The 21,287-nt window shown below is 38.0% G+C and overlaps 1 protein-coding gene and 1 long non-coding RNA gene across 2 annotated transcripts; one reads left to right on the top strand and one right to left on the bottom strand.

The window, feature by feature from the left end:
* Positions 1-5,921: 5,921 nt before the first annotated feature.
* Positions 5,922-11,761, top strand: PLK2 (polo like kinase 2). The gene is made up of 14 exons (XM_077117205.1): positions 5,922-6,298; positions 6,853-6,960; positions 7,101-7,217; positions 7,395-7,524; positions 7,751-7,838; positions 8,309-8,404; positions 8,514-8,712; positions 8,801-8,948; positions 9,302-9,399; positions 9,684-9,813; positions 10,058-10,298; positions 10,418-10,547; positions 10,793-10,903; positions 11,037-11,761. The coding sequence occupies exons 1-14, from the start codon at positions 6,038-6,040 to the stop codon at positions 11,226-11,228; spliced, it is 2,049 nt and encodes a 682-aa protein (XP_076973320.1). The 5' UTR covers positions 5,922-6,037; the 3' UTR covers positions 11,229-11,761.
* LOC143647336 (uncharacterized) lies at positions 8,798-13,116 on the bottom strand. Its single transcript, XR_013157984.1, has 3 exons — positions 13,024-13,116; positions 9,524-9,726; positions 8,798-8,902 (listed from the first exon to the last, which is right to left on the bottom strand). It is a non-coding gene; the product is annotated as an uncharacterized LOC143647336 (long non-coding RNA).
* Between the last annotated feature and the right edge of the window lie 8,171 nt (positions 13,117-21,287).

Raw genomic sequence — 21,287 nt, 5'->3', positions numbered from 1 at the left:
CAAGCACTTTCAAAAGCATTTTACATGGATTATTTCAACCTTATTTCAATGTTATGGATAGTTGTTACTAACTCCATTTTATAGACGGAGAAAGACAGGCTCAAAATAACTTTCTAGAGATTATACAACTAATAAGTGGAGCATAAGTAATTTTTAAAAAGTCTTTAAATAATGAAAACAATTCAAAATCCAGGAGGAAGAATAATATAAGGTCAGCCTTGGGAGGAAAAGGCAAGCATAAGCTGGTCCAGAGTGAGTTGTCGATGAAACATTTTAGTAAATTCAGGTTAGAACTTTCCCTACCTTTTAATAGAAGAGATTTTACTGGGAGAAACAAAAAGGCAAGGAGGATAGGGCATCTGCAACTCAGAACAGCATTACATATACATATGCCTTCCTTATTTTCTGAAGACACTGGAAATCTGGAACGCCTCTTCCAGAGAGGGGCAGTGTATCTAACTAGTAGGCAAAATATCCATCCAGATGAAATGTACTTTACTACTGCTTATTATCTTTTATGATGCTTGAGTTTAATAAATACTCAACATTTCTAAGTTTAATAACTTTAACTCTTTCTTAAGAGCAGTGGTTTTGAATAGTTCTAATATTTTCACTTGTGTCTTTGTATTATACTGAAGGCTTTGGTCAGAAGCCAAAACGAAGTCTATACAGATATATATTTGTTTCTGTTTTTTTAATTAAATTTCCCACCTGACTTACCCGTAGATTCCTGATAAAACAGTTTTCCAAGGGTAATGGACAAATTATTGACCAGTATTTCAAACACCCTTAAAAAAAATAAGGCAGGACCTCATAAAATGTCAGTATTAAAATAGAAATGTCAAGAAAGAGTTCTTTATTCTAAATAAAATGGTGCTATAGGTTGATATTGTTCCATGTAAAATTCAAATTGAATGTGATTTCATTGTGAAGTTTGAGAATAACACTCTGAAAAGTCTAGACTTGAATGGACCATATAGAGTAAGGGAAAATTTTCCGATTTATTTTTTTTCAAACATAACATTTGAAGAAATGATCTTAAGTGAGTAAGAAATTCAGAAATGTAAGTGTAGAGAGTAGGTACACTATAAGAATCCAAAAGGGGAAAAGAGGAAAATGCTCTTTAAAAAAAATTTTTTAAGGAGGTCAGTGATACAGAAAATGTTATGGAAAGTTCTCATGTCCAAGAGTGAGGAAAAACTAAAACACCTTCAGTTTATTTTTGTGTATATTCATCTAATAATTTATTTTTAATTATAAAATTTTAAATAAGTTGATTTTAAAAAATTGTTTCTTCTAAGATAGATGTAAAAGTGAAATTTCTTATGTCGATTCTGCACAAGGTAATGACATTGTAGACAGAACTTAAGAAATATATATATAGCTGCTTTTTAAACAACTTTACAAACTTTATAGGCTTGTCATTATCATTTTCTACCAGCAGAGGGAGATAGAAGCCCACAGCAACAAATAAGCAGTGGCTGTTGGTCCAACAGTGAAAAGGGAAAAAAAGGTATTCTCCACACTGCTGTTACCATATATCAGATAAAAGTCTCCAAAATAGTCCAGAAAGATGGATGGATGGGTGGAGGGAGGGAAGGAGGGAGACGGGGAGGGAGGGGGAAAGAGGGAGAGAGAAAAAAGAGTAATAAGAAAGTCAATTTGAGTTAAACATTTTGATCAGTGTATAATATGAACCTTTATCAAAGATTACTGGGAGAATTTGCCACAGCATTTTATTTTTTACAAAATGCCAGCGTGTCAATATCAATATAATATAAAAGATATTTAATATTTAAATTTAAAACCTAAAATTAACCTTTATTTTATATTCATTAAGCTGCTTTTCATTATATTTAATGATATTTAAATTTCCAACCAAAGAAAAATATTGTGATGAACATGAGGTTTGGGCTTTTCTAACCTTCCAGACTGAAGCATTAGATGCCCAGGATATTCCAACTCAGATTTAATATGCCCAACATAGCCCTTGTACCTCTCAGGGACACAGTCATATATCAAAACGTTCTTCTCCTTGTTTCATTTCCTAATGTCATATGGTTAACTGAAAGTGATTTTTTTTTTATTTAAGGTACATATAATTAACCATACTCCTTTGCTCACATAACGTAGCTATCACTGTCTCTGCATGCATGCATGCATGCATGCCCATTTGGAGTGTCTGTTTATCAAATTATAACATTCATGAACCCACAATCCAACCCTAGAATTTATCAACAGAAATGACGGAAGTTCTTGCTCTATCCTTTATCCCTGCCTCACCTATACAAGGTAACTACAATCCTAAATTTTGTCTTTAGCATTCCCTTGTATTTTAAAATTGTATTTTTTTTTCTTTTCTTTTTTTGCATCGGCAGGCACCTGGAATCAAACCGGGGTCTCTGGCATGGCAGAAACGAATTCTGCCACTGAGCCATCATCGCACTGCCCTAAAATAGTATTTTTAATCAGATAAAAATTAAGTGCATACCTAAAAAAAGTGAGATTTAGATTTTTGAAATATATAAAAAGATTTTCAATTTGCCTTTAACTTAACATTATTCAGACTCACACATACTAATGTGGATAGCTGTAAACCACTGATTTTCACAATTGCACTGTATCCCATTTTATGTATGTTGCATGATTTCTTTATCAGTTCTTCTACTTACATTTAATCCATTTACATTTTTTTTTTTTTTTTGCTATTACAAAAAGTGCTATGAGTATGTCTTCTGGTACCCATGTGCAGGCATTTCTCTTGCTGGGCTATAGGATATAAGAAGGATCAGTTTACTCTGCCAACAGAATTGTATAAATAAATTTTTGATCTACGTCTTTCCCAGCTCTTAATATTTTGGGGCCTCCTAATATCAATTAGGAGTTTAGTTAAATGGTCTTGATTTACATTTTCCTGATTACCAAAAATGTTGAGATTCTCATTACATGTTTTTTAGCTATAAGTAATTCCTCTTCTGTGAAAGGCTTGTTCTTGTGTTTTGCTCATTTTTCTTGGGGTTGTTTTTCTTTACAATTTTTAGGAGCACTTTATATATTCTTGTACTAATTCTTTGTTGGAGATGTGTATATAAACAATTTCTCCCAGTTTTGCTTTTTACTTCAGGCATCCCTTGACAAACTTAGTCAAATTTATCAATCGTCTTATGGAGTTAGCATGTTTTGTGTATTGTTCAAGCAATCTTTCACTACCCTAAGCACAAAAGTTATTTCCCTATATTGTCTACCTGTATTTTAAAGTTTTGTTCTTGACATTTAAGTCCTCATTCCATCTGGGATCATTTTTTTGTATAGTGTGAGACAGTGATTACATTTTTTCCATATGGAAAAACTATTCATTTCTAGCTCCATCTGCTGAATAGTTCCTCCTTTATTCACCAACCTATCAAGCCCCCTCCTTCAGCTATCAAAATTCTGTATACATATGGATCTATTTCTAGGCTCTCTATTCTATTCTACTGGTCATTTTACCTATCCCTGTGACTGTACCAACTTCCTTAACTGCTACCACTTCATCATAACTACTCCCTCATTTAGTCTTCTTTAAAGTGACTTTGCTATTCTTGCCTCTTAACATGTTCATATACATTTCAGCTTGTCCAGTTTTAGTGAAAAGTCCTATTGGGATTTTAACTGTGGTTACATTAAAACTACAGATTTACAAAGAAATAGACCATCATTAAAGATTCAGCCTCAATGGAAAGTACATTTATTTCATTTTGTTTGGTCCAGTCCACATGATGGCAGCACAAACTGAAACAACCAGATTTATGAGAGAGATACTTGACATAATAATGAAAATGTCATGACAACTTTCTTAGAGTTCTTTTATTCTAGAGACCTATATATAAATACATTTGAGGGCGGCCAGGGTGGCTCAGTAGGCAGAATTCTTGCCTGCCGTGCTGGAGACCCGGGTTTGGTTCCCAGTGCCTCCCCATGCAAAAAAATATATATATATTTAAAATATATATACACAGTTTTTCATACACATATGAATGTGTATATATATATATATATATGGGGAGAGAGAGAGAGAGAGAGAGAGAGAGAGAGAGAGAGAGAGAGAGAGAGAGAGAGAGAGAAGTTCATTATCAACTAATAAAGTAAGGGCATGGTGTATAAACTAGCTTTGGAAATTAAGGTAGTATTCTCCAAACCGGCAAGCCTACAGGCAAACAAGTTTGCATAAATCTGGGGAACAAAGATCATTCCTAATTTATGAATAAAGGGGAGGATTATGTAATTCTTCCCTTCCGCCTCCCAGACCCACCCCTTATTCTAAACCTGATAATCCTGGAGGTAGAGGCTACTGTTATTTACGAGGAGCATGCCCGGACTTGCCCTGAGCTGACTGCTCGCCAATGCCAGAGAAGCCCCTGCTGGACATTACGAGGAAAAATGTCTTCGCAAATGTTCGTTTAATTGAGGCCATACACGGTCAATCTTAGACTGGAGCAAACCTATCCTCTAAAGTCCTTCCAGTGCTTTATCAATCCGGGCTTCTAAATGACTCTGGAACTCAGTATCCTCAGCTTACCACATTTTGTTATCATACACACAAAGAATGAAGCCTGCCGCTAACATAACGTGACTAGCTTGGATGATTACTAAACTACAAATCATAAACTACGTAAATCATGCATTGATGCATACATATAAACCGTAAGCTGCATATGCAAACGTACTAAATTGGAATTCATTAAGCAAGTCCCATCTGCAGAATGGGAACAATAACAGCGTTTCCCACTCAGAACTGTCATAGGATTAATTAAGGTATTTCAAAAGTCTAAAATGTCACCCTATTATAACTAAAGCAAGAAACAAAATGGTGTTCTTAGGTTGGTATAATTGAGAAGCAAAATCTAGAAGGAGAGATTAAGCCGCGTCTCGGCTCCTCCGCCCCTGCTCTGCGTGGGCTGGACCCCCCAGCACCGAGGCCAACAAACGCCGCGGCTCGACGCGTGGTCTGCGCGCCACAACCCGAGCGACGGGCGAGTCCCACGCCCAAGCCACAGCGGCCGGCGCGTTTCCGCACCGCCCACCGGCCGAGGCCCGCGCCGTCGTGAACGCCTGCCCCCTCGGAACCGCTAACCGTACTTCTGGAACATTCCACGCGGTGGCGACCTTGCCTTCCGGAACTGGGGCCCGCTGAAGACGAAGGCTCCGTCCGGCGTCGGCCTCCCAGGCCCCGGGGAAGGGCAAACCCTGACCTCCGACCGCGCGCCCCGCCCCCGGGGCAACGCTTCGTGAACCCGGGAGTTCCCCGCGGGGGGAACCCTTCCTTTCCGGTCATCTTGGCATGGTCTCGCCGGTGCCTCAAGCTCGGCAAGAGCCAGTTCCATGAGGGGCCGGGGCGGCGAGGCCGGGGGAGCAGCAACGAAGCCCCTCCTGAAGGCCAGGGTGAGGCCTCGGCGGGTCTGTGCCACGGACTCCGGGCACGCACACCTTGACCAGGTGGCGTCAGGTTGCCGGCCGGCCGAGGGACCGTGGCGGGAGCAAAGGACGTGCTTTTACTGGCGCGCCCGGCGGGGCGGCGAGCTCTTCACCGCGTGGCCCCCGGCAGGCTGGGGGAGGGAGAAGGGCGAGGGCAGAGCTGAGGGGCGGGGGATGGAGTCAGGCATACGGCCCTCGGTTTTCTATTTTAAACGCCAAAGTTCCGAGCATTCGAAGAACGGGTGGCGGCCCGGGGACGGCCTCTCCGACGCGGCGCGCACTCCCGGCCGCCAGCGTGCGGCACCGCTCACCACTTCGAAACGGGTCTCGGTGACCTACTCCGCCGGCTCCACCGGGCTGGTGCGCGCGGCCGGTGGGCGGGGCGTCGTCCGTGACGTCGTATCCCTTTTCGAGTCTCCGCCCCTCCCCAGCCCATATATATGAGTTCGTCGCGCGTTCCCACTCGCACAAGTTGGACGAGGGCGTCGGGCGCGGGTTGACCGGCGCCGCGGGGGCTCGAGGGCAAGTTCGGACGTGTGTCCGCGCCTCGGGGTTGATAGCGTTGCGGGGCGGTGTGTCGACAATGGAGCTCTTGCGGACTATCACCTATCAGCCGGCCGCCAGCACCAAGATGTGCGAGCAGGCGCTGGGCAAGGCTTGTGGCGGGGACTCGAAGAAGAAGCGGCAGCAGCCCCCCGAGGAGCCGCAGCCCCAGGCGCAGGTGCCGCCGGCGGCCCCGCACCACCACCACCACCACCACACGCACTCCGGGGCCGAGATCTCGAGGATTATCGTCGACCCCACGACTGGGAAGCGCTACTGCCGGGGCAAAGTGCTGGGAAAGGTGACAAGCGGCGGGCGCTCGGCTGGCAGGCGGGAGGGAGGTCTGTCTGGGCGAGTCCCGAGCCGGGCCCTGAGCCCCCACCGCTTCTCGGTTCCACCGGGGATCCGATCGGGGCGCGACGTGGGCCCCTCACCTGCCTTCCTCTGGCTTTTGTGTGCTGACAGCGCTGGGAAGCGGCTTTGCATCCGTGACCACGGCTCTGTAGACCTCCCGCAGCCCAGTGAAACTGATCTTTCTACAGACAGGGTTTTCTACACCAAACCTGTCCTTCCACCTGCTCCGCAGAGAGTCGGTGTTTTTTTTTTTTAATTTCATAAGACGTTTCTTATATCGCCCCCTCCTCTAAGCTCCCTTTTGTAAAAGAAGAGAAACTGTTTTTTTTAATTACTGTTTTCAAGAATGCTTATCCTCTCATGAAGGGATTTGTAAAAAGTAGACTACATTCCCATTGTCCCTACCTCATATTTTTGCTTTATTCATTGATATATATATATATATATAAACGTCCATTTTTCTGCCATACTTAATTCTGTCTGGGCTTTGTTTCTTTTCAGGGTGGCTTTGCAAAATGTTATGAGATGACAGATTTGACGAACAACAAAGTCTATGCTGCAAAAATTATTCCTCACAGCAGAGTAGCTAAACCTCATCAAAGGGAAAAGGTGTGTATGACTGTTGAGTAAAGTATTTTCTTTGTGTGCAAGAATGGCCCTTCCCTTTTAGGAAAATGTCTTCTGCATGTGTAAGCACTGGCTTTTCAGAGGTGACTGGAGACTAATAAACCATTTCTTACCTATTTTAGATTGACAAAGAAATAGAGCTTCACAGAATTCTTCACCATAAGCATGTAGTGCAGTTTTACCACTACTTTGAGGACAAAGAAAACATTTACATTCTCATGGAATACTGCAGTAGACGGGTAAGTGTTAACTTACATTTACTTCCCTAAAACTGACAGATTTTTAAAATTGCATTATATCTGAGATTTTAGTTGTGATAATTATAACATCAACTTTCGATACTCGGTATGCAAAGGGAAACCAGTGATTTTAATAACTTTATTTGACAGATTCTCTTTTTTTCCTTCCCTTTCTAGTCCATGGCTCATATCTTGAAAGCAAGAAAGGTGTTGACAGAGCCAGAAGTCCGATACTACCTCAGGCAGATTGTATCTGGACTAAAATACCTACATGAACAAGAAATCTTACACAGAGATCTTAAACTGGGTAAGCTCTCTACCCCAAATGTTGACTTTTGCTTTAGAAAGAGGTGCGTTTTTCTTCTTTCTCTTTTTATCAGTGTTTTTAATTACAGTGTAGCCTATGCAATCTTGCTTTTGAATGGATGACTTTAATATAACAGTTGACTGCCTGCATCCAGAGTGAATTCATTTGTATTAGGTTAGAACACCTTTTCAAAGGGATTTCATGTTTTGTTTTGTTTATCATTTAGGAAACTTTTTTATTAATGAAGCCATGGAACTAAAAGTTGGAGACTTTGGTTTGGCAGCACGGCTGGAACCCTTGGAACACAGAAGGAGGTAATGATCAGAAAGATATATCCTATTAGGGTTTTTGCTGAAAATATACCCTTATTATTTTTCAATTAATGTTTATAGATATTAAATTTATAAACCACAAAATATAAATTTAAGGAAACATTTCTTAAGTGCCTACTCTGAGCCCAGGCAGAGTGCCCTAAACCTTTGAATTGATAATCTAAACAATCAAAGAAGTCTGTCTTATATTTATATGAAATGTATAAAAAAACCATGTTCTCCTTAGAATTCATGCTGTCCAGGTTATATAAGAACATTTTTGTCATGTAAGCTGAAAACATTTTATATGCACTTAAAGAATTATTAGAAGTCACTTGGAAATTGAATATTTATTTCCAAGTAGAAATTCAATGTATTTTTAAGGTGTTACTTCCCATCAAGTCACAACCAGAGAACTAAGTTGAAAACTGTTGAATAGTACCTAACAAGATCTTGGTATTTTGTCTTTCCAGAACAATATGTGGTACCCCAAATTATCTCTCTCCAGAAGTACTCAACAAACAAGGACATGGTTGTGAATCAGACATTTGGGCCTTAGGCTGTGTAATGTAAGTAAATGCACAAAAATAAATTAAAAAGCAAATTTGAATTTACATTTGCGCAGTTGCAAAGAGTTGCTTTATAACCATTCCTAAAGAAATGTTTCTTTACACACAGGTATACAATGTTACTAGGAAGACCCCCTTTTGAAACTACAAATCTGAAAGAAACTTATAGGTGTATAAGAGAAGCAAGGTATACAATGCCGTCTTCATTGCTGGCTCCTGCAAAGCACTTAATAGCCAGCATGTTGTCCAAAAATCCAGAGGATCGCCCTAGTTTGGATGACATCATTCGACATGACTTTTTTTTGCAGGTTGGTTGGTGTGTTATGCCATTTTATTATATGCTGTTGATCCCAGTTACCTCGCAGATTTTTGATGGCCTTTTCTAATACTCCACAGGGCTTCACTCCTGACAGACTTTCTTCTAGCTGTTGTCATACAGTTCCAGATTTCCACTTGTCAAGCCCAGCAAAGAATTTCTTTAAGAAAGCTGCTGCTGCTCTTTTTGGTGGCAAAAAAGACAAAGCAAGATATATTGACACACATAGTAAGTGTTAAGAATTATCCTTTATGTAGTCAATGTCGTATTTAAATTCAATAGGTTAGTTAAAAGGAGTTTTTATACCAGCATAACTTAGCTGGTATGTTTATATACTATTGAACTTTGGCATTCATAGCATAATAAATCCATACTGTAAATTATTTTGTGATTGATAGCTTTTTGTTTCTTAAACATTAAAGTGTGCTTCTTGTATAATTGCAGCTGATGACAATGACAAAATGCTGTTTTTACCTTATGTGCTCATAAGTTGGTTAATAGTGCAAGAGGAGAAAATATGACTAGCTGTGTTTCTACCTGAATTTAGAGTAATGCTCATAATTATTTTCCTTGATTTACAGATAGAGTGTCTAAAGAAGATGAAGAAATTTACAAGCTTAGGCATGATTTGAAAAAGACCTCAATAACTCAGCAACCCAGCAAACATAGGACAGATGAGGTATGTTGGAAAAAATTAAAATGTACATAAACACTTTAAATTATATCCATTCTGTGTTAGTTAGCATTAGGACCATGGTTATCATGGGTCACACATACTATATTTTTAAAACTTTTCTTCCTACCTTTTGAAGGGAGTGATTTTGTCTTTTAATGTTGCATGTAACTGAATTACTGCAATATTATTTTTCTGACTTGTGTTCATAACCTTAGCCTAACTGGGAATTCTCAACCTTAAATGAATTTAGATTCTTGACTCATTACATGACTCTTCCCTCTTCTCAGGAGCTCCAGCCCCCGACCACTACAGTTGCCAGAACTGGAACACCTGCAATAGAAAACAAGCAGCAAATTGGGGATGCTATCCGGATGATAGTTAGAGGGACTCTTGGAAGCTGCAGCAGCAGTAGTGAATGTAAGTGGTTGACAATCTTATTTTAAATAATGAAACTATAAATGCCAGTAGTATACTAAGTAACTGAAGTCAACTTATTTTGTACCTAAGTTAACGCAGAAAAAACAAAATTAGAGGAATTGGGAAAAGCTGGGAGAAAATTCTGAGTTCTGCATCCTTAGCTAATGGGAAACTTAACGTCTACCAAAACCTAAAGTATTATCATGAATTGTTTTATGATTTCTATTTTTCTCTGATTTTTCAGGCCTTGAGGACAGTACCATGGGAAGTGTTGCAGATACAGTGGCAAGAGTACTTCGAGGATGTCTAGAAAACATGCCAGAAGCTGACTGCATTCCCAAAGAACAACTGAGCACGTCTTTTCAGTGGGTCACCAAGTGGGTCGATTACTCTAACAAATATGGCTTTGGGTACCAGCTCTCAGACCATACTGTTGGAGTTCTTTTCAACAATGGTGCTCATATGAGTCTCCTTCCAGACAAAAAGTAAGTGTATCCAGTTAGTAAAATTCTGTTAGTTCTCTAATCTTGGACTAGAAATCTGAAAAAATGGCAACTAACTCTTCTCTCCCTATCATTCTTTCCCTATCATTCCTGTTTTTTAGAACAGTTCACTACTATGCAGAGCTTGGCCAATGCTCGGTTTTCTCAGCAACAGATGCCCCTGAACAATTCATTAGTCAAGTGACGGTGCTGAAATACTTTTCTCATTACATGGAGGAGAACCTCATGGATGTAAGTATTGTGACTTTAGAGCAGTGAGAGTTAAAGCATTGGATCACCTGAAAGCTCGTTAGAAGTGCAGATTCTCATACCCTTCCCTAGTTCTACTGAGTCGAAACTTGTGGGGGGTGGGGCCTTGAATCTCCAGGAGATTCTGATGCTTACTTACTTCAGTTTGAGAGGCATTTGCTTAGAAGAATTGAGTGCATGCTGCAATATATTTAAAGGCACCAGCTAACTCTCCTAATCTCTTCCAGGGTGGAGATCTGCCTAGTGTTACAGATATTCGAAGACCTCGGCTCTACCTCCTTCAGTGGCTAAAATCTGATAAAGCCTTAATGATGCTCTTCAATGATGGTACCTTTCAGGTAAATGGACCCTTCAGTAAAGTGAATGTTTATTTCCTGAGAAATGTTTTTTACCTGACTAGTTTAATTATTGTATGTACTTTTCTAATTCTTGAATGTTTAGAGAGATCTAATACCTACGCTTATTTTTAAGGTGAATTTCTACCATGACCATACGAAAATTATCATCTGTAGCCAAAATGAAGAATACTTACTCACTTATATCAACGAGGACAGGATATCTACAACATTCAGGCTGACAACTCTGCTGATGTCTGGCTGTTCATTAGAATTAAAAAACCGAATGGAATATGCTCTGAACATGCTCTTACAGAGATGTAACTAGAAGATTTTTTGAATGAACCCTATGGGACTCCTCTTTTCCACTGTGAGATCTCCAGGGAAGCCAATGGAATGATCTACAGCATGTTGAAGAAGATGGACAGGTGGTGGTACGAAAACAATTCCTCTGTGGTCTGCTGGACAGGGTGGGTCCAGACCAGTCTGAGGCATACAATTCTTGGGCTTTGGACTAATCCAAGAGTGAACCAGAATGCAGTTTTCCTGGGCATACCTGTTTTAAAAGGTTTATCAGAAAATTTTGCAGAAAGACGCATTGACTCTTAACTTCTCTCTGTAGAGAGCATTTCAGACAGAGGACTTGGAACTGTGAATATACTTCCTGAAGGGGAGGGAGAAGGGAGGAAGCTCCCATGTTGTTCAAAGGCTGTAATTGGAGCAGCTTTTGGCTGCTTAACTGTGAAATATGGCCCTATATATATATAAATATATATATATTTTTGTTGTTGTTGTTAATTTTTGAAGACATTTGTGGCTGGAAAAGTGCATTCCTTGTTAATAAACTTTTTATTTATTACAGCCCAAAGAGCAGTATTTATTATCAAAATCTTTTTTTTATGTTGACCATTTTAAACTATTGGCAATAAAGAGTATAGAAAAGCTGAAACAGCACTCTCCTGTCTTTAATATGACATTTTACCACATCGCAATAGTCTATGATAATGGATTCTTCACACTGTTTGGCATGGCATGAATATAGAAGCATACACAGAAAACTAGATCTCTAATTTTTTTTATCTTAATTGCTGGAAAATCAGTCTTTAATACCTGAAGTGCAATCATAAACTTTCTGGGTAAATTTGTCTCCAGAACAGTAAACAAAAATACCACTCTTGTTAGAACCAAAATATTGGCCTCCAACTAAATTCAAAGTCAATTGCTCTCTGCGGTATTTCCTCAAAACTAGTTTGGCTTTGAGCTGAAAACTGGAGTAATCCTGTGTAAACAAACCTCTATTATTAAGTGCCAATAGGTACAGGAAGTTTATCTTACTCTGGTGAAAACTCTGCATTATAATACCACACCACCTAAATGCATTACTCAGCTTAAACCTGCCTACACACATGCAGCGCTGCTGGCAGTACTAACACATGACTTCAGTAGTGGGAAGGAAGTGGTAAACGTCATTTTCTTTTCCTTCTGGTGCACAGAATTTGAGGAGTGGTACTGGAACAAAGCTATGCTTATGAATTATCTAAAGAGGCTAGTCTGAGAAGGATTTTCTCTTTCAGTGGGATCTACTCTTTGACATGTGTAAAGAAAAGCTGTTCATCCTGTTATTCTGACCTTATGATGACCTGCAAATGAGACAATTTTTTTTTTTTAGTTTTTTAATAATGGGCTGTAAAGAAAATACTATCCTGATAAAAGAAGCACTTCAATTTATTAGGTGTATCTATACTAGTATCCTGTACATTACAGCGTAGAACTGTTAGTGTAGTTCTACATTTCTTTAAAATTAATACAAATTTTGGGCTTGTTCTGGGGAATGTACTAAGGATATTTTCATGGATCCTAGATTAATTCCTGCTGGCTGGACTTCTCTGGCCAGGTATACAACTTAACACTTGTTAATTGACTTATGGTAATAGCAGAAGAAAATTGAATAATTATACTAATAGCTGGGTGTGCAAAAGTAGTTTCTATTTTATAGAAATTATATTCTTTTGAGCAGAAGAGAAAGGATAGGAGTGTGGAAATTGTAAAAAGAAAAAAAAAGAGTTCCTTAGGAGTTTCACAAAGTAACATTGTTTCATCATAGTTTCAAAAAATGCACTTACCCGTTTTATATGAGTGTCTGTGTGCCAGATCCAGAGCCTGGCATTGGTGATGTAAAGTGAACTGAGTCACTCCCTACTCTCAAGGACGTCACAGTGGAGTGCAGGAGACAGTCCATTTCCCTATTAGTCTGATAAGGGTGGTGATAAATGCTAAAGGCATGCACTAGGTGTTGTGGGGATCTGGAACAGGAATCATATGGGAGGAAATCCAGCCAGGGGATGGATTCAGAGATCAGATTCTAGAGAGGAAAATATTTTTTGTTGAATTTTGAGAGATGAGTATGATCAAATAAAGTGAGATGATGAAGGGTGTTCTACGAAAAAGGAATGATGTACAAATACCCAATTATAAGAAGGTAGCAGTAGGGGCTGGTAGGTCTGAGCATCGTAGGTAACTGCTGGAGAAGACGAATGTGATACATCCCACATGCCATCCAGAGGCTCTTATCTGGAAGAGTTGGGTAGCTTTTGAAAGATCATAAGTTGGAAAGTGACATCGAATTTCAGTTTTATAAAGTTCATTCTGAGGGCACAGGGAACATGGGTGGGGAACTAGATGAAGAGAGACAATCCAAATAGTAAGGAGATTAATGTTATGGCCTGGGTGAGCAAAGACCCAAGGTTTCATAATGAAAAGGAACAAATAAATTAACTACTTTAGCTCATTTGGTTTATTTCAGTGTCCCCAGTGCCATTGAATGAATGAATGAGAACAGATTTGGGAGAAACTTAGAAAGTTTATTTTAACAGGATATAGAGCCTGAGAAGATGGGTGGAGTTTAGAATTATTGGCTGGGGCAGCCAGTTTGGGAAGGTGGTATACTGCGGTGCTGTTGACTGAAATGAATTAGGAGCTTAGATGGAAGAGCCTGATATTGTAGGAAATATAGCAAGTTTAGTTTGGGTCATGTTAAGTCACATTTGCCTGAATATACACAAATAGGTCTACATCTCAAGAGAGATCTAGATTTGTGAGGAACCAAATCTGGGTTCCTGGGTTTTAGATAAAAACATTAAGAGTAGATGAGAACACATAAGGATGAATTTCTGTCATTCCGTCTACTCAGCAGCATGATTTTTTTAAGGTTCTGAAGATATCTACATTAAAGTATTGCGAGTTGATTAAATTTTGCTGTGGGGGAAGTATAAAGAATTCTCAATTAACTTATAGCCTTTCAAACAAAGGACCCCTGAATTCCATAATATTTAAAAATAAGGGATGTGTTTAATGGATACTTTTGGTCCCCAAGAGTGCTTCTCCATTAGCCATCCCAGATCCCAGCAGGGTGTAGGGTGGGATAAAAGGCAATTTTCAAAGATGTATTAGTTTTGATGCATGGTAATGATGACAGTTACTTAAGCTTGGTGTGGCCATGACAGGAACCTGGATCACTAGGTTGAGTGATATTTGACATTTTCTACATGCATACCTTAGTTCCCTCAACCCTTCAAGAACCATTTCTAAAGGTAACTTTATATGTGCTAGTGAGACATCATGCTGCTGTGGAAAAAGGCTTTGGAATCAGGTGGTCCTGACTTCAAACTCCTGTTCAAACTCGTATCTACAATGTGATCTTCAGCAAGCACCTAATCTCTCTGCATCTCAGTTTCCTCATCTGTGATGATTTATTATACTAAAACACTTGCACACTAAAGATGCTCGATTAGTATTTGCTCCTTTTCTTGTTCTACGTTTCCCCTGCCTCCTTCTATATCCAAAATGGCAGGAGTCCTGTTACCTAGAAAAGAAAATAAGTGACTCGTATGCATTTCTCTCAGTTCTGGTCTTCCTTTCTGTGTCAATCAGAATCCATTCAGGAATAGGTATTTGAAAAAGAAGGAATTCAATCAAAGTAGCATGGGTTACACAAATGGAAGCGCTTGGAGGCCAAATGGAAGGTGATGAGGCAACCCAGAGATTAGCAATACAGGAAACGAGCACCACTCCTATGGCTGGAGCAAACCAAAGAGAAAGCAGTGTTAAGAGAGCCCGGAAATGGGAGCTTTGAGGAAGAAACTAGAACCGTGCTGGTCACTGTTGCCCGGGACTTGAAATCATGGAGCAAATGTCATCATGGCTTATAGTGACTCCTGTACATACCTGGTTGAGAAAGAAAAGGAAGAATATGTTCTGGCTTCTTTCTTCTTCCTGTCCTCAAGTCTTCCATTGGCCGAAAGAGCAGGAAGCCAGTAGTAAAGAAACCTGAGAAAATGTAGTTATAGAGTTCATCCCTATATTGCAGAACATAGCAGGGGAAGAGAAGTGAAGGGACTGAGTTTTAATAGGCAAATGAGTGGCCCATTTTCTACTTTCTTATCTTTTCTCCTCCACTGCTTTTTTTTTTTTAACCATGTCTGTCTTCTCTTCCCTCTAAATTTCAAGTGACAGAAATACTAAGGGCTGAGCTTAGCTAGGCAGCGGGTTGACAGGCAGTGTAAGGTTGGATTGAGGACACTGACAAGGATATTCTTGGTTCAGGTCTCTGTGACTTGAAACATCTTCAGACCTTTTTAACATGACAAAGATTTTGATCTAATGAAAATCAGTGTAACTATTTTTGACTAACATGAATTTTCATAAGATACATAGAGAAAATCAGTTTGGGTATTTTATAGCAATTGCATGCATAGGAGAATCAGTATGTGGCTGAAGCTTGGAATAAACTGTTCTAAAAGAGAAACCTGTAGATTCCATTTTATTTTTTCTTGACTCTCAGGAGATTCTACTCTATAGATGCTTAGATTCGTGCTTTGTTCTAGGATCACTTTATGCCTTATTAACTTTAGTAGTGGAAAGCATCTCTTTGTTTGAATTGCCACAATTTAATTATATTAGTGAATTCAAATAAAAAAGTTAAACTCCCATATGCAGTGTTAAAATCTAATATCATGGTTCATCAATATTTGGAATTCAGTTGAATAGACTATATAGATTTGGCCCCTGAGAGTAGCCTTATAATATATTTATATGCAAAGCAAAATTGATTTTAATGAGTAAGGTGCAACAACTTCCCTTCCAAGTAGATATAAAAATAGCAAATTTACTGAACTGTCTATGCTACAAAATACTGAAGGATTAGATATTTTAACCCAACCAAGCAAGTTAGATAAAATTCTATCTTCTGGGCCTGTAACCGATTACTGCGACAAGAAATCAGGCAACAGGTATAAATGAAAGAAAGGAACAATGCCTTTCTTTTGATCTCCTTTGGGATTAGTGGCTGCAAAATGACTTTACAGTTATGACCACGCAAGTTGGACATACCAAGAGAATTTCAATGGGACAACAATTTAATATCTGATTCTGTGGTCCTTCTAAAAAGAAAGAATGTAAAAAAAATGCAGGATTACATTAATTTCAAAGACCTTTAGAACCACATGGAAGATGTTTAAATATCTCAGTAGCTAAAGAGATACAAAATCCTAGCAAATGATGCAGCAACCTTGGAGGGAGTGCACATAGAGAATCAGATAATGATATACCTAGTGGTATCCTGATAAATGGGTAACTTCTCATTCCTATGATGGGGGTGGGGTGGGGGTGGAGGGAGCCTTGATTTTTTTATTTGCTAATTGCCATGGTGTAAATACACTTACCATGACCTAATTCAAGCTAGCCGTGTGATTTCACTGAACACAGACTCAGGACGATGTGGCGCAGTAGCATGTGGTTATAAAGTATTTCCACCATACAGATAAAACAGAAGTAAATAATTTCAAAACATAGATCATAGTAAAATGCAGCAAAACAATTAGATAGTGATAAATTCTGAATACTTATTGCTTATGTTTTTAATATAAATTGTTTAATTGTAAGTTTATATAATTTAATTTTAAATGATGCATGATTCCTGAAATTATAACCATCAATTCATGTAAACCTGTATAGACCAGCTCTATCCAAGTATTGGATATGACTCAAACCCAGGGCTGTGGAATATATGACCTCTGAGATCTAGGAGATCATCCCTATATCCTGTATAATTAATAGGTCTTGGTACATCTCCTTAGCAACTTAAACAGGAAAGTACCTTAGTTCATACCACTCATTGTACATGAAACCTCAGCCAGCCTAAGTATTTTAGTTTTCTAGGCTGCTTAAGAAAATACCATGAAATGGATCAGGTTAAACAATGGGAATTGATTTGCTCATCATTTGGCTTTCTCTATGTCTAAATTTCATTCCACTTATAAAGGACTACAGTGATAGGATTAAGACAGACAAATTAACTGAAATAACCTCATCAAAAGTTCCTACTTAGAGTGGGTTCACACCCACAGGAATGGATTAGGTTTTTTTTTTTAAACATTTTTCATTGTAAAATATAACATATGTACAAATTTCAAAGTGCAGTTTGACAAGTAGTTATAGAGTAGATTTCAAGGTATACCATGGATTACAGTTCTACAATTCCTTCCTTCTGGCTGTTCTAGTACACTAGAAACTAAAAAGAAAAATCTATATATTGATTCAGTAGTCATAATCATTTTTTACAATCATTTACTAAATCCTAATTTCACTGTTACAACTCCTCCCTCTCATTTCATCATTCTCTCAGTCTCCATGGATATTTGGGCAATGATCATTCTACCTTCTTCAAGTTGAAAAGGTATGTTGACATTATGGAGTAGGGGAATACAACTGTTACCTCTAAGTTTTTGGGCTTATCTGGCATAGGAACAATCTGGAGGTTTTAAGTTTCTGAAAACATAAACTTAATTAGTGAAACTTTATAGAGTCTCCTTAAAATGTTTTGTTAAATACATATGATTATTCTATTCTTTTTAGATTGGACTTAAAAGTACAAAAAACTAGATTTTAAATATATTGATAGTCAGTTTCTTAAAACCTAACATATTTCTGTGCATGAAAGTTAACCACACACACACAAATTCTCAGCCATCTGTTTTCCTAGGAATTTGTGTACAGGATGAATGTCAATATATTCTAATACAGGCATGTAATTGTATTCCAGTAATAGGCATTTGAGAACATGATGTGAGTCCAAAGCTGGTAGGAATGGAAGGGGAAGATGGAATCCACACAGAAGGAAAGCAAGTCTTAAGAGCTGAAATAGGAAATTAGCAGCAGACACATTTGAATACAGAGGGTTTTAAAACATTTGCAAGTAATTGCCATTCCTTAATCATTGGGAGAGTACAGGTAAAAATGAAGATTTCCCAACTTCTTTTGAACAACTTCATGGTCAGGCAATACTGTATTTGCATCTCCACATACTGACAATCAGTGGGAGCAGAGGAGCAGCTGTCCTCTCTAGGAGCCCTCCCCACAGCCCTCTCCTGACTGCTTCACTCACTAGGGACCTCTAGACATTTGAAAGTGAACTCCCTTGGCTTAGTGTCAGATGAAGCTTTTACAGGTTCCTTAGATTTTCAAATTCTGAATATGAAATCTGGTTTTCTTTCAAAATCGTTCTTTCGACCATTTTGAGAAAAGTGTGACTTCACCAAAAGTTTCTTTCTGGGGTTGAGTTTTAGTGGTTTAATTGGTGTTAATGTTCAATTATAGTTGAAGAGATGTGGCGGATTGTCTTGGCAGGCTATTGAAGAACTTGACCAGAGGTTGTACCTACCACCCAAGAGTTTCACCAATATCTGAGTATTTTTTTTCCTCTGTGGATTCTTAGCTGGTCAATATAAAGTATTAGATTAATCTTGCATCCTTCTCTTAAATTCATGATTAAATTTGAGCTAAAGCTCAATTGGGAAGTTTAGTAGACTAGGAACAGGATATTGTTCTTCATTTAATTGCATTGTTGTTTTGAAAAAAAACTTTTAGTAGCAGATATCATAATCTGTCACCATTCCCTTCTTTAGACTTGTTGATAGATCACTTTACTGTTTCTGAAATATCTGCAGCTATTGCAGCTAGTTCTCTTTGTTTCTTTTATATTGATAGAAATCATAACATAATCACTAGAGGTGAAGGAATGTATGTGTGTTGTGAAGCTGCAACTTTATAGCAGCAAGGTTCACCTGCCACATGTGAATTTACCTCCATCTATCCTTTAATGACAAACCTCCATGTTTCCATTCATTAACCTATAGATATGACTGACAGTTTTGTTAGAGAGAGACTAAGGATTAAACTCCAAAGGAATGTTGTCAATATAGATTAGTCACAGAAAAGAGCAATTGACTGAAATTGGCCCAAGAGAAGCATATGGCTTTCTGGCTTTACCTAAAATATTTGAGTTGAAGCGGTTATATGTTCTTCCAAATACGACTTTGCTACCTAGACAAATAAAGAAACAGAATAACTTTTGAGTTTTGTAATAAATTAATATGATATATTACTCAGATTTTTTTCAGAACTGTGCATGTATGTATGTGTATAGATACACATGTATACCCAAATATTTCACAATTGCTTGAGAGAACGAAGTAGTCAACAATAGAGAAATCTTTTTAACTTTAACATGGTAACTCACAAACTGCATTTTAAAATTAGTTTTGCAGCAGACTTTATAAATGCGTTCAAGAATAGCAGTGAAAACCAAATTGTTTGACCTAAATGTAAATATGCAAATGAATGCATTTTCCAAGTCCCAATGCATGAGGAAAAAAACTATGATTACCTTCAGAGAAATAATTCATGTTGTATTTTATGTTTAAAATACAAAAATAATGGCAAAAATCATTTCCCAAAATAAGAAATATCATGTAGCTAAAACAAAAACAAAAATAAGCAAATATGAAAACAAACATGATTTAGCAGGAAAAGCTTGGGACATGAATTGTATTTTATCAAGTTTGAAGCACCTGGGCCAACTGCTAACTGAGGAATCATAGACAAAATACTGCTTGATTTCTTATTTTTCTCAGCTGTAAAGGAAAATAACTGTATTAGAGTCTATTAGGTTGAACAACATGAAATTGACAGTATTTGACATGTTGACTTATGACAAAGGCAACTTTTTATGGTTCAAAAATAATAACAGGACAAATGAAAATGGTTTTCTTCCTTTTTAAATTATTTTAATATCATGTCTTTATTAATAGTTTCCTGTGCATATTACCTCTTTATCTCTTCTATATTGACGTCAGTGGTTATCTATAATCTATATGTTATTGTACTGCTGTCATTCTGTAAAGAGTGTATCTTATATTTAACAGTTAATTTTTTATCAGAGCCTTTCAATCATTACTTTTGTTATTCATCATGCTCCAAGGGAAATCAAGTTAAGAAATTCTTCCAAAGTGAAAGCAATTTATTCTCTTTTGACTGACAAAATCAAAGGCAAGTCACAAACATTTCCTGCATTTGAATTTCCTTTTGTTGCTTTTTCTTTCTTTTATGGTCACTTCTCAATTACCTTTGGAAAAATTTCCCTACTGTGTTCTAAGGAATATAAAATTCATTTTGATCATAAAATATTCCTGAAAAAAAATGTATTCTACTGGCAAATTCTTTTGAGAAATATCGGGTTAAATAAATTAAACAGTTTCCTTTAGGTCAATTCATGACTTCTCAGAAAACTTTAATATCTTAAATCTGCCTTGTGAATTTCCAAGAGAGGGACAGAGTGTGAAGGTTTTTCCAAACTTATTTTCTCTGGGACAATGTTTTACTTGGAATAACTTTTAAGATTTCAATAAGTGCTTCCTGGAACATTGTTTGCCAATTATTTAGTAATTGACCTGGGTAATCAAAACTTGCTTTCAAAAGATCTTGAACCTTTCAGTTAGCTCAGGGTGAAAGCCCGCCTCTTTAAGGCTGTAGGACAATATTTGGGTAAATAGAGAATTAATTACCATTTCTGGCATCATAATTTTGTAGTTCAGAAGTTTAATCTATTACCTCACCTCGGTAAGAAAGTTTCCTTTTTAGTGGGAGAAAATGATAGCCCAGAAATCAACTGGATGGCCTGGTCACTAAGTCAAGTTTACAACCCAGATAATAAGGAAAGGTTTGCAACTGACTTTTGAAGATTTGTATTTCCTTATAATGATACAATTGAAATGTTTAAAAATAAACTTTAGTCCATGCTTACTTTGGCTTGCGGTAGACATTTTGGGTTTAGAAGAAAGCAAGTGGGTAGTCCTTTATTCTGAAAATTACAGTTATCAGGTTGTATAGCCTCTTCCTTCAGCATCACTTCCTGTGAAGAACCTACCTCACAAAGTATGTGGATGTATCATATTGAATATAAAAGAATAAGAATTTTTCATCCAACATTTTATTTTGAGATCTCCCTAGAAGGGTAAGCTTTAATGGATTTATTTTAATGATATAGTGAGGA

The sequence above is a fragment of the Tamandua tetradactyla genome, chromosome 9 (genome assembly GCF_023851605.1).
Source record: "Tamandua tetradactyla isolate mTamTet1 chromosome 9, mTamTet1.pri, whole genome shotgun sequence".
Classification (NCBI taxonomy): Eukaryota; Metazoa; Chordata; class Mammalia; order Pilosa; family Myrmecophagidae; genus Tamandua; species Tamandua tetradactyla.
The sequence above is the reverse complement of the archived record's forward strand: the minus strand, read 5'-3'. Positions and strand labels throughout refer to the sequence as shown.